The sequence below is a fragment of the Vombatus ursinus genome, unplaced genomic scaffold (assembly GCF_900497805.2).
Source record: "Vombatus ursinus unplaced genomic scaffold, bare-nosed wombat genome assembly UNPS02014830.1, whole genome shotgun sequence".
NCBI lineage: Eukaryota > Metazoa > Chordata > Mammalia > Diprotodontia > Vombatidae > Vombatus > Vombatus ursinus.
Window position 1 is genome coordinate 49437638 of NW_020954608.1, and position 13750 is coordinate 49451387.

The 13750-nt window shown below is 36.0% G+C and overlaps 1 protein-coding gene across 5 annotated transcripts in view; it reads left to right on the forward strand.

Annotated features, from left to right (window-relative positions):
• The window catches only part of EPS8 (epidermal growth factor receptor pathway substrate 8), a 263667-nt gene that overhangs the window by 132157 nt on the left and 117760 nt on the right, over positions 1 to 13750 (forward strand). For 3 of the 5 annotated variants that reach the window (XM_027838793.1, XM_027838797.1, XM_027838794.1), the window contains one exon: positions 378 to 456. The exons of the other annotated variants lie outside the window; for them this stretch is intronic. In XM_027838793.1, coding sequence (XP_027694594.1) covers positions 399 to 456 — 58 coding nt within the window. In that variant the 5' untranslated portion in view covers positions 378 to 398. The remainder of the gene's footprint in view (positions 1 to 377; positions 457 to 13750) is intronic. 5 annotated transcript variants of the gene reach the window in all.

The following is a 13750-nucleotide window of genomic DNA, read 5'->3' on the forward strand; positions in this document are numbered from 1 at the left end:
ACTGAAATTCAAATTCAGAAACCATTTTATCCACATTTAAGGTGGCTTTAGAACACAACCTTATGTTTCCGTCAAACTAGATTTTAAAGTCAGTGTATTTTCACCTTGCTTGAGCAGCAGTTTGGCAGAGTGGATGGAATGAGTTCAAAAACATAGCATGTAATCTTAACTGGCAAAAGGCCATCTATCATAGAATGTTGGAATCAGGAGAACATAGAAATCATCTAATCGAACCCTTTATAACAGAGATAAAAGAACTATGTCCAAAAGAAGTGACTTGTCCAAGATCACACGGTGCAGAATGGGGATCAGCAACCAGTTCTTCAAAACATATAAAGTGTAATTGAAGAAAATGTCTTTAATTTTTTTCCCCCCAGATAGCTGTTCTGCATTACCTAATGAAATGTTCAAGGTATAATCTGGAAGGAGCAAGTCTCCAGTGTTTAGAACTTCCTGGTAAGAACAATTCTTATTTGAAAACCCTTAAATATAATTGGAACAAAACCAAGAGCAGATCACTATTTTAAAGTCTCTTAAGATAAGAATCAGCATCATAGCTAGCTAGCATTGATAGAGCACTTAAGATTTGCAAAGCACTTTACTTATCTTCTTATTTGAACCTCATAACAGCCCTAGGAAGTAGGGGCTATTGTTATCTCCATTTTACAGATTAGAAGACTGAGGAACAAAGAGATCAAGTGACTTCCCTATGGTAAGTGTCAGGTAGAATTCCAGCTCACGTAGTCCTGACTCCAAGCCCAACATTTTTGCACTGTATCACCTGGTTGCCTCAAGTAGTGAATAGTAAGCTCTCAGACTCCTTGAACCATACCTCTAGTTGTTGCTGCCTGCCCCATTAATCCTGGGGCTTCATAGGAGAAGACATCAACAGCCGTCAGGTATTGGACCTTGAGGGAGAATGTCCAACTATCTTCTCCCTTCGTTGCCTCCATCAGCCTTTCTCCAACCACTGATATTGTACTTGGACACCTTCTTCAATGGCTAGCATGGCCTCTTGTGTACTCTCCCTAACTCAGTGATTCTGAATTCCTAGATGTCAATGTCCAAACTTTATAACCCCATTTTGCACATTTGCTTACTCTCATCCTCTGGATTCTGGCCAATGTACCACAACAGATCTCCCTGTCCTTTTGGCTGCACCCCCTGGAATCCCTCCTCCATAATTAACAAAATTCCTTTTATCTTCAACCTCTTCCTTTTTCACTCTTTCCGTCTTCTGTCACTCGCTGATGTCTGGTTCCCTCCTGATGATACTGCTTACCAGTATTACTTATGCGTCCTTTCATGCCTCCTGACTCACTGTTCACTTTGAGGGAGCCAGAACACACCTTGCTCACCTTTGCCACAGGCTTTCTTCCTATACTACCATCATTCATCATTATCTCCTCTTTTGAAGGTCGTGATGTCCAAATTCATTACCCAATGCAAATCTTGGTGGATAATAACTCTGGACCCCCTGCCCAGTGTCTTTCCCTCTACCTCAACTCCTAGCTGTAAACATCAACTTACATGTTGATACTCCTTCAAATATCCTAACTTTGTAGTTCTTCAGTCTACTAATACCTCCTGACTTATTCGTCCACCTCATCAACTCTACATAGAGATGATCATGCTCTCAGCTTTATGATCAACAGTTTTTCTACTTCTGTATTCATTAACTCTGAAATTTCTTTATCTGATTATAATCTTCTTTCCCTATGTCTTAGAACCCCTAGCTCTGTTGTCTGTTCTCTCCTTGATTTCCATGCTCGCTACCACTCAGTTCTTTCCGAAACCACCACCCTAGAACTGACTACACTCTCTTCCCTTCCTGGTTTTAACCTCTTGGTGAATCAGTTTAACCCTCCACTGTGTTTTTCTCTCAAATCCCATGAACCTTTGTCCTATCATTTATCACACCTAGCTAACCCCCTAACCTAGATTACTTTCATCATCCCTCTCCTTTGTTTCTATTCGTATGCTGCTGAATACAGCTTGAAAAAGCCATGAAACCATGCACATGGGATCCACTGCAAATTTATATTATCAAATCTTAACTCTGCCTTCACTATGACAAGAAAATCCTTCTACTCTCTCTTCTCAGTTTGCTATCCTAATCTCCACAACTTTCTTGTCTCTCGTTAAGCCTATCACAATAACTCTTTCCTCTACCCTCTCAGTTCAGGACTTTACCTTAACTGAAAAAATTGAAACCATTCAAAAAGAGTTCTTTCTCCTATTCTCATCCCACCATTATATTCTCTTTCATTTCTATCTTAGCAGAACAGATAGCCTTTTTCCATCCCAAGGCCCACCACTCTACACGTGTTCCTAAGGTATCCCTTCCCATCTTTTCCAATGTATTGTCCAAACTTTTATTGTCACTTTTCCTCTAATCTTCAGTCTCTCATGTATTGGGTCCTTCTCTGCTGCCTACAACCAACACCAAATTCACCCCCTCCTTAAAAACTTTTACATGACTCTAAATCACTATTGATTAGAGAAGTGCAAATTAAACCAACCCTGAGGTACCACATAACACCTATTAGATTGACTAATGTAACAAAACAGGAAAATGATAAATGTTGGAGAAGATGTGGGAAAATTGAAACGCTAATGCATTGTTGTTGGAGTTCTGAATTCATCCAGCCATTCTGGAGAGCAATTGGAAACTATGCCCAAAGGGCTATAAAACTGTGCATACTCTTTGATCTAGCAATACCACTACTAGGTCTGTATCCCAAAGAAATCATAAAAAAGGGAAAAGGACCCACATGTACAAAAATCTTTATAGCAGTTCTTTTTGTGGGAGCAAAGAATTGGAAGTTGAGGGGATGCCCATCAATTGGGGAATGACTGAACAGGTTGTAGTAATTTGATTATAATGGAATACTACTATTCCATATGAAATGATGAGCAGGAAGATTTCAGAAAAACCTGGAAAGACTTACATGAACTGATGCTGAGTGAAGTGAGCATAACCAGGAGAACATTGTGCACAGTAACAGAAACCTTATGTAATGACCAATTTTGATAGACTTAGCTTTTTTCAGCAATGCAAGAATTCAAGACAGTTCCAAAAGGCTCACAATGGAAAATGCTATCCATATCTAGAGAAAGAACTATGGAGTCTGAATGAAGAGCGAAGCATACTATTTTCTCTTTCTTTTTTTTTCTTTCTTGTAGTTTTTCTCTTTTGTTCTGATTCTTCTTTCATGATTAATAGGGAAATATGTTTAATATGATTGTACATGTATAGCCTATATCAGATTGCATTCTGTCTTAGGGAGGGAGAAAAATTTAGAACTCAAAATCTTTTAAAGGTGAATATTGAAAACAAAATAAATAAAAAAACCTTTAAAAAAACCTTTATTCAATCTTACCATCTGCTAAACTCTTTGAAATGCTGTCTACATTTAGTCCTCCATTTCCTCTCCACTCACTTTCTTCTAAGCTGAACCCATTGAAATCTGGCCTTTGACATCATCATAATTATTTCTTTCCAAGGATAGTTCACACTCTTTTGCCTGATATTATCCTAACAGGGTTCTTTGAGTAAAACGTTTGAACTCCTTGGCCTTCATTATTTATGCTGGATTCAGTTACTAAAATAATCTTCTTAGAAGGCAGGTCCAAGCATGCTACTTTCCCTTTAAAACAAAAAAAAAAAACCCTTCAGTAGTTCCTAAAACATCTAAGACAGGAGTTTTAAATTTTTTTTGTTTTTGATTCATGGACCCCTTTGGTTGTCTGGAGTCTATGGATATCTCAGAAAAATAATTTTATGCATAAGATAAAATAGTTTTGCAAAGGAAACCATTTACATTGAAATATTACTATCAAAATATTAAAAAAAACTAAATTTAGTTTGTGGGCCCCAGGTTAAGGACCCTTGATCCAGGATAAACAACAAATGTTTTTGGCATTTAGAACCCTTTACAATCTGGTCCCAACATACCCTTTCTTACTCATTTTACATTCACTTACTCAGAGATGTCCAACCTGCAGCCCACAACACTCCTAAGTATTGCAGAACCAGATTAAAATGTAACTTGTAAATATTTCACAAAATAAATAAAAATACAATAAAAGATAATATTAATCTGTGGTTTTCTAAGTCTACATATGGCCCACAGGAATCCTTACATATGAATCAGTGGCCCTTATTTCTATTTGAGTTTGACCCCAATGCTCTACATATGTTCTAGTCAAACTGGACTATTTACTAGCTATTCTTCACAAGCTTTCCTCCATGCCTTCTTACCTGTATCTTTCAGGTCCTTAAGTTCTTTAAAGTATCATAGTCCTATCTTTAAGTATCATAGTCCTTAAGTTCTTTAAAGACTGAACTCAGTTTCTACCTTCCTTGAGAAACCTTTCCTGATCTCCCCAGTTCTTTACGCATTCTTCTTTCTCAAATTATCCTATATTTACTTATATAGGTATGTGTCATATCTTTCCAGTAGAATGTAAGTTCCATGATGGCAAGGACCATTTCATTTCATCATTGAATTCCTGGTTCCCAACATAAGGCCTTGCTCCAAGTAGATAGTTGATAAACACTTGTTGAATTGAGCTGAGATCATAACCCTCCATACCTTAGTAGATGATTTCATGTATTGCTGTGATCAAAGAAATCATTAGCTGGTGGCCAGGTGCTTGATCATGAACCTCTCTGAATTTGGCTGGGCTATTTTTTGGAAACAGAAATAAGACTGACTACCAGGCTTATGCTCTAAAGCTTTTACATCACTGTAGTCATTGTTATCATCATCCAGCATCACAATAGCAGTAGCAGAAGCGGTAGTAGTACTAACAACTTAAATTTACAGAAAACTTTAAGGTTACAAATAACTATCATTACAATAAACCTATGAGGTAAATAGTACAAGTATTATTCTCATTTTGCAGATGAATCTTTAGCTCAGAGAAGTTAGATGATTTTGAGTAAGGTCATATCACTAATAAACTCCTTGAGGAAAGAGACTTTCATTTTTGCCTCTCTATCCCTAGTACCTAAGAGAGTTGCTAGCTCATACTAGATAATTAATAAATGCTTGTTGAATGAATGAATGAATTTTGATTACCTAAAATTTAAGAGCACTGGAGTTGATAAGAAGGGAACACAATAATGGGGTGGAGGTAAAGTGGGAAAATATATCACATATCTCTGTTATATGTCAAGATGTACAGAAAGTGAGGGTAGAGTCAAGATGGCAGAATGAGAGTCAGCATTTTTGCCAAATTCTCCTCCAAAACTTCGCCATAACAACTTGAAAAATGAGCCAAACTGAATTATGATTTGGAAAGCCAAGAAAGAGTCACAGTGAGTCATTTTTCCAGCCCAAGGCAGCTTAGGAAGACATAGAAAGATTTCTGTGGACACTAGGGTAGGGCTGGCCAGAAGTTTAATGCAGTGGTGACTGCAGTAGGATTGGGAGCATTTTAATACCCAGGAATAGGAAAGAAACTGAAGAACATCAGAGCAAGAAACACTAGAAAGAAAGAGATCTCAGGGTCTCCTGAACCTATATTAGTAACTTTGTCACCTATTACCCAGTTCTAAGTCACAAGTCCAGGGGTAGAGAGGAGTGACTGTGACCAAACGTAGGGCTTTAGTTGTGAATGTGAATGGCAAGAACTCATCCATAAAGTAGGAGCTGATAACAGAATGGATCAGAAGCCAGAATTTAACAATATGTTGCTTACAAGAAACACACTTGTAACATAAAGTTACCTATAGAGTTAAACTAAGAGGCTAGAGCAGAATCTAACAGAAGTTACATATAGAGTTAAAATAAAAGGCTAGAATAAAATCTTTCATGCTTCAGCTGAAGTAGAAAAGACAGAGGTTGCAATCATGATCTCAGACAAAGCAAAACAAAAATAGACTTAATTAAAAGAGGAAACTAATTAATAGGGAAACTGCATTTTACTAAAAGGTACAAGAGACAATGAATTAATATCAGTACTGATCTTATATAAACCAAATGGCATAGCATCTAAATTGTTAAAGGAAAAGTTACATGATTTAGAGGAGGAAATAATAAGTAAAACTCTAATAGTGGAGGAAAGTCAAAGGAGAGTACCAGTATCAAAAATGAAAAAAATTAAAAAATGTGAATTCACAACCGATGAAGAAGGCAGAAAAGTAGTTATTAAGAACTCTTTCACCCAACTATATGCCAATAAAACTGACCAGCTTAATAAAATGGATGAATTATTTATAAAATATAAATTTCCCAGATTAACAGAATAGGAAAAAGAATACTTAAATAGCCCTATCTTAAAAATTGAACAAACCAGAAATGAACTAAGGGGGAAAAAAGCAGAACTAGTACCAGGTAAATTTTCAAGCAAATTCTACTAAATGTTTAAAGAACAATCAGTTCCAATACTATATAACTTTTTAGAAAAATAGGTAAAAAAAAGAATCTTACCAAATTCCTTTTATGACACAGATCTAGTCCTGATACCTAAACCAGGGAGAGTCAAAACATAAAAAGAAAACTATAGACAAATCTCCCTAATGAAAATTGATGCAAACAACTTAAATAAAATTCTGTCAAGCAGATTAAAGCAATACATCACAAAAAGCATACACTCCAAACAGATTGGATTTATGCTGGGAATGCAAGGCTAGTTCAATATTAGAAAAACTATAAGCACAATTGACTGTATTAACAAGGAATATAACAAAAGTCAATTTTTTTTCCGTATATGCAGAAAAGGTTTTTTTTTTTAGCAAAATATAACACACATTCCTATTAAAAACATTAGAAAGGACAGGAATAAATGAAGCTTTCTTTAAGATGATAAATAGTGTCTATCTAAAACCAAGAATAAGCATTGTTTGTAAAGGGGATAAACCAGAAACCTTGTAAAGAAGATCAGGGTGAAACAAGAATGTCTACTATTACCATTACTATTCAATATTGTACTAGAAATGCTAGCTAAGACAAGAAAAAATTTTGAAGGAATAAGAAGGCAACAAGGAAAATAAGCTGTCACTCTTTGCAGATGGTATGATAGCCTATTTAGAGAATCCTAGAGAGTCAACCAAAAAAAAAAAAAAAACTAAATCAAAACAATTAACAACTTCAGTAAAGTCATAAGATACATAAAGCATTCAGTTGTTTCAGTCATGCCCAACTCTTTATGATTTTCAATGGGGTTTTCTTGTCAAAGTTACTGGAATGTTTGCCATTTCCTTTTCCACCTCATTTTACAGATCAGGAACTGAGGCAAACAGGGTTTAGTGACTTGCCCAGGATCACACAGCTGCTCAGTCATATTTGAACTCAGGAAGATGAGTCTTCCTGACTTTAGTCTCAGTACTCTATGTAAAATAAATCCATACAAATCATCAGTATTTCCATATATTACCAACAAAATCCAGCAGGAAGAGATAGAAAAAAATATTCCACTTAAGACAACTATAGATGGTATAAAATATTTGGGAATCTGCCTGCCAAGACACAGGTTGTCTAGGTTGAACAATAGATAGACTGCCAGCCCTGGAGTCAGAAAGACCCGAGTGCAGATGTGACCTTCGACACTTATTAGCTGTATGACTGTAGTCAAGTCATGTAGCTTGTTTGACTCAGTTTTCTTATCTGCAAAATGAGGATAATAATAGCATTTGCTTCTTAGGGTTGTTGTGAGGATCAAATGAGATGATAATTGTAAAGCACTTAGTGCAGTAATTGGCACATGGTAAATGCTAAATACGTGTTAGTTATTAATATTGTCAATTATGTGAGCACTGTTACAAAACACTATTCAAACAAATAAACAGATCTAAATAATTAGAGAAATATTAATTGCTAGTGGGTAGGCTGAGCCACTATAATAAAAATGACAATACTACCTAAGTTAATTTACTTATTCAATGCCTTACCAATCAAATTACCAAATATTTACTTCTCAAAACTAAAAAAAATCATAACAAAATCCATCTAGAGGAATTTAAAAGGTCAAGAAAATCAAGGAAATTAATGGGAAAAGATGTGAAGGTACCTAACAGCACCAGATCTCAAACCATATTACCAAGCTGTAATGATCAAAACAATTTTGGAACTGGATAAGAAATAGAAAGTTTGGTCAATAGAACAAATGAGGTACACAATGTGCAAAAGCAAATGAGTCCAGTAACCTAGTGTTTGGTAAACCCAAAGATCCCAGTTGTTTGGGCAATAGCTCACTATTTTGGGAAAAGAAAAAAAAAACAAAAAGAGAAAAAGCTGTTGGAAAAACTGGAAAGTAGTCTGGCAGAAACTAGGCATAGACCTGCCCATAACACCATGTACCAGGATAAGTTCTCTTTCTTTTCCGATTGTTGTTTTTGTTTTTGTTGCTGCTGCTGCTGTTGTTTTGTTACCACAAAGCATTTGGTACGGTTTTTAAAAAAATATACATTGGATGTTTCTTTCTGTCATTGATTTCCTTCTAGTAAATACTCAGTAGCTGAATAGTTGATTCAAAAGATAGTGACTTTTCTCAAATAATTCCAAATGTTTTCTAGAATACTTGGACTAATTCAGTTCCACCAACAGTGTACTGTGGTACCTGAATTCTCTCAGCTCTTCTTTACATCAACTGGTTCTATATTTTAGCATCTTTGTCAATTTTCTAGGTGAGAAGAAACCAGAGTTGTTCTAATTTCCGATGTCTTATTATTTGGGGAAGTCTTTCATATGATTATAGATCATTTGCCTTCCTTCTGAAATTTTAAATATACTTTGACCATTTATCTGTTGGAAATGAAGGTTTTAATGTAGTTATATTTTAGTAAAAATGTGTAGTATTTTGAATTGTGCATAGAGTAAGTCCACAAAAAAAACTGGAATATGGCAAAATGTTGGGCAACTAGGTGGTGTAGTGGATGGAGCACTCAGCCTGCAGTCAAGAAGACCTAAATTCCAATCTGACCTCAGACACTTTCTAGCTGTGTGACCCTGGGCAAATCACTTAACCCTGTTTGCCTCAGTTTCCTCATCTGTAAAGTGAGCTAGAGAAGGAAATGGCAAACTACTTCAATATCTTTACCAAGAAAACCCCAATTGGGGTCACAAAAAGTCAGACACAACTGAAATGGCTGAACAAGGGCAGATGTCTCTCTTAAAAAAGAAATGAGAGGGAGGGAGGGGAGTTGACATTTTGTTCACATAATATGCTCAGATTTCAGCATTTGGCAAAGTCTGTCATGCCATCCCTATGGACAAGATAGCACCTGGGTTGATGATAGATAGTACAATTTCATTGAAATCGGAACAGATTCAATGACTAAACCCTAAAGTGTAATTATTAGTAAGTGAATGTCAGTTTAGAAACAGTAGGAGTACCCCTATTCTTGGACCTATGTTGTTCCCTATTTTTTTCAGTTATTAGGGTGAAATCATAGAAGGCCAATTTGTCAAATTTGTTGATGTCAGTGATTAAGTATAGCGTATGATAAGTAATGTTCTGGATGTGGACTCAGGAGGAGTTAATGAGATTAAATCCTGACTTGGACATTACCAATTTGACGCTGATCAAGTTGTGCAGCCTGTCTTAGATTATTTCCTCATGGGTAAAATAAGGGGGTTGGATTCAGCCTCTAAGGTTCCTTCCAGTTCTCAGTCTTTGATCCTAAAGCTGAAGATCATAGCTAACATGGGAGATGGAAGAGTTAGTATCCAAAAAGATCTCCACCGGTCAAGTTAGACAAAGATAAGTTTAATAGGGTTTAAAATTTTACATTTAGGTTCAAGAATTCAGGAAATCATAAGTATAGATTAAGTCTGTTGTGATAAAGGCCCGAGTTCTTTAGTGGATTACAGAGTCAATGTGTTAACAGAGTAACATTATAACAACGACAAAAAAGCAAATGATGTTCCAGGCAACATTTAAAACAAGATGGTGTTTGGCTAGATGCCATTTGAATACTGTAGTCAGTACTGTGTACCAAGTTTTAGAAATGGTATAGATAAACTAGATTGTGTCCAAAAGGGGAGTCAGGGACCTTGAAAGACTCCAAAGGGAGATTGGTGGAAGGAACTGGGACTGTTTAATGTGAAGAAAAAAAGGATTGCATTTGTTCTTAGCCTTATGGAGAGAATAAGGTGGAAGATACAGAAAGGAAGATTTTTATATATACATATATATATAAAATACACATACATACATACATACACACATATGTGTATGTGTATATATGTGTGTATGTATATATACATATACACACATACACATACATATACATATACATATATATACACACACAATGGATAGAATACCAGGCATAGAGTCAAGAAGACATGAGTTCAAATATGGTCTTGGGTACTTACTACCTGTGTGACTTTGGGCAAGTCACTTGACCCTGTTTGCCTCAATTTCTTCATCTGGAAAATGAGCTAGAGAAGGAAATGGTAAACAACTTCAGTAACTTTGCCAAGAAAATCTCAAATGGGGTCATAAAGAGTTGGACATGACTGAAACAAATGAATAACTACAAAAAAGGAAATATTTCCTAAAAATTAGAGATATCTCAGAGTGGACTGGAGTACCTTAAAAGGTACTGGGTTCTGTTTACTGGAGGTGCTTAAGCACAGGTGCATTACCACTTCCAATTCTCTGATTCAGTGATACCTGTGAGGCAGACTTGCATAATACGTTACAATTTTTAAACATCTGCCTATTATTCCATGTGATTCTCAGAAGAATATGAGAAGTGCTTTATAAACTTTAAAGACTTTTAAACATGAGCTTTTATCATCAGCATTATTAACATTATCGTTTTACAGATTAGGAAATTGATGGATGGAGATTAAGTGATTTGCTCAGGGTTACATGATTTATTAATGGCAAAGACAGCTATAATAGTATTCTTCTGACTTTTAAACCCCATTTCTTTGTGTAGTACCACTTTTCCTAGCAACCAGAAATAGCACCAGTGCTTAAGTATACCTTAAGGAAAAAGATGAAAGAAATAAGGCAAAATCTAATATTTATAAACACATCTAGAACATAGGTCAATTTTCACTTGTTAATTTATTAAGTGTAGTGTAATTTTGCATTTACACATTTATTTTAAAAGTATGGACAAGATCATTTAGAAGGATTCGATCATAATTATGATGCTAGGAGTGTCCTTTCCTTTCTTCACAAATTTTTGAAATTTGACTCCATAGTATTTCTTATTCATTGCTTCATTTTCTCTGCTAGTTTTTCTCATGTAGATTTCATTCCCTTCCACTCTTTGTTTTTGCTTTATTTCTTGTCATTTTGAGGTGATGAAAGAGAATTCAGCTTAGATTCAGCCAATTATTCAGGCATCTGCTTAATATCCATGCAGTTCTTCTAACTTATTGTGATATAACATAGTTTTAAGTTCCCTTACCATCCGTGTTTCTTCTGGAAGCATTCTAGCTTGTCAGTGTCTTTTCTGAAATGTGGCACCCAGATGGACTATCTTGTAATAACTAGGGGTCTTGTGAGGAAAAGTAATGAACGGAGTGCTTTAAAACTTCCTAATGAGGTAGCATTATATAGCATGAAGAGAAGTGGTTTTAAAATCAGTATTAATTTAGAGTAAATTGCTGTAGTTATCCCTTCCACATCATGACTTTCCCCATTGTGGTTTCGATGTATCATGGGTTGGTATAAGAAATTAAATGGGAATTTTTTGGGAGTCTCGTGGAAGCCACATATGATACTCAAAGGCCAGCAGATGACACAGAAAAAGTTTAGAAACTCAGAAATGCATAAAATATATGTATAGTATTGTATAATATCAACTTATCTTTTAATACCATAATAATTCAGACTTCTTCTGTGGTCTGAAGGGAGGGTCACAAAATTTTACGCAGATTTTTTTCAGATCACAGAGGCGACACATCCCTAACCCCCGTGATGTGAAAGGGATAACTGTATACTTCTGTACCCAGACAGATTCTGGAATTCAAGAGGGAGATTGAATGTAGGATTTTAGAAGTAAAAGGGAATCTTTGTGTTCATCTAGCATAAGTGAGGAAACTGTAACTTGTCCAGTATCCTTGCAAATACTAAATAACAAAGCAGGGACTCATAACTGAGGTCTTTTCACTCCAAGTCCAGTCATTCTATTTCAGTATTAAAGAAGCTTTTTTGGAAGGGTTAAGACTTAAGCTTGGCCTCAAAGGATGGATAGCAATTTTAGTAGGGAAAGGAGTATTTTAGGTGAGGGATAACCCATGAACAAAAGTCCTGAACTAAGCAGTCCAACATAACAGAGCATTGGGGTTATTGTGATATTTATTAGATGTGGTAGGACCATGTTGTACAGAGGGTGTAGTGCTCAGTCAGACATAGGAGTTGAAATTTGGCGCTGTAGTTAATGTGGAGCTCTTGAAGATTTTTCAAACAATCAAAAACATTGCAAAAAGAGACAAAAGACAGTCCCTGCTCTCAAGGAGCTTATAATCTGATAGGAGAGACAACATGCAAATAAACATATACAAAGGAAACTGTACAGAATAAACAGGAAATAATTAACAGAAGGAAGGCATTAGAATTAAGAGGGGTTGTAGAAGGTAGGATTTGAATTTGAACTCAAAGAAAGTCAGGGAGGTCAGCAGTTAGAGCAGAGGAGGGAGAGTGTTCCAGACATGGGGGACAGCTAGAGAAAATTCCCAGAGCTGAGAGATGATATTTTTTTTTTCATGCAATAGCCAAAAGTTCAGTATCTCTGGATAAAAAAGTACATGTTGGGGAGTAAGGTATAAAATGACTAGAAAGGTAGGAGGGGGCTAGTTTATGAAGGACTTTGAATGACAAATGGAGCATTTTGTATTTGATCCAAGAGACAATAGGAAGCCTTTAGAATTTATTGAGGAGCGGAGTGACATGGTTGAACCTGTGCTTTAGGAAAATCACTTTAATGACTGAATGGAAGATGGATTGGAGGGGGGAGAGACTTGAGGCAGGCAGACCCACCAGCAGGGTATTGTGATAGGTGATGAGGGCTTGCACTAGAGTAGTAGTGGCATCAGAAGAGAGAAGGAAGCTTATGCTAAAGATTTTATAAAGGTGAAATTGACAGACCTTGGCAACAGATTGGATGTGAGAGGTGAGAGATAGCGAGGAGTCCAGGATGATTCCTAGATTGTGAGCCTGAGGGATTGGAAGGAATAGTGTTGCCCTCTACAGTTATTGGGAAGGTAGGAGGAAGGGAGAGAGAGTTTAGAGGGAAAGATAATGAGTTCTGTTTTTGACATTGAATTTTAAATGTCAACTGGACATCCAATTTGAGATATCTGAAAGGCAGTTGGAGGTGTGAGTTTGGAGTTCAGAGGAGAGTTTGGGGCAAGATAGATAAGATTTGAGAATCATCAGGATAGAGACAGTAATTAAATTTTTAAGTAGGAGGAAAGTTAGTTTTACAATAATTTGAGGGATAGACTAGATGTAGAAGAAGGAAGGTCAATTAGGGGATCTTGGAGTAACCCAGACATGAAGCAATTACAGTGTGATAAGTAATTTTGAGAGCATATTCATGAGGAACAGTCTTATTGTAATAAGGACTATTCCTCAATTGATAAATGGTCAAAAGCAGTTTTGAAAGGAAGAAATCCAAGCTATCTATAGCCAAACTTAAAAAAAAAGCTTTAAATCATTAATATGCAAATTATATAAATTAAAAGCAACATTGTGGTTCTAACTCATACTCATTAGACTGGCAAAGTTGACAAGGAAAATGACAAATTTTGGATGGTCTGTGGGAAAACTAACA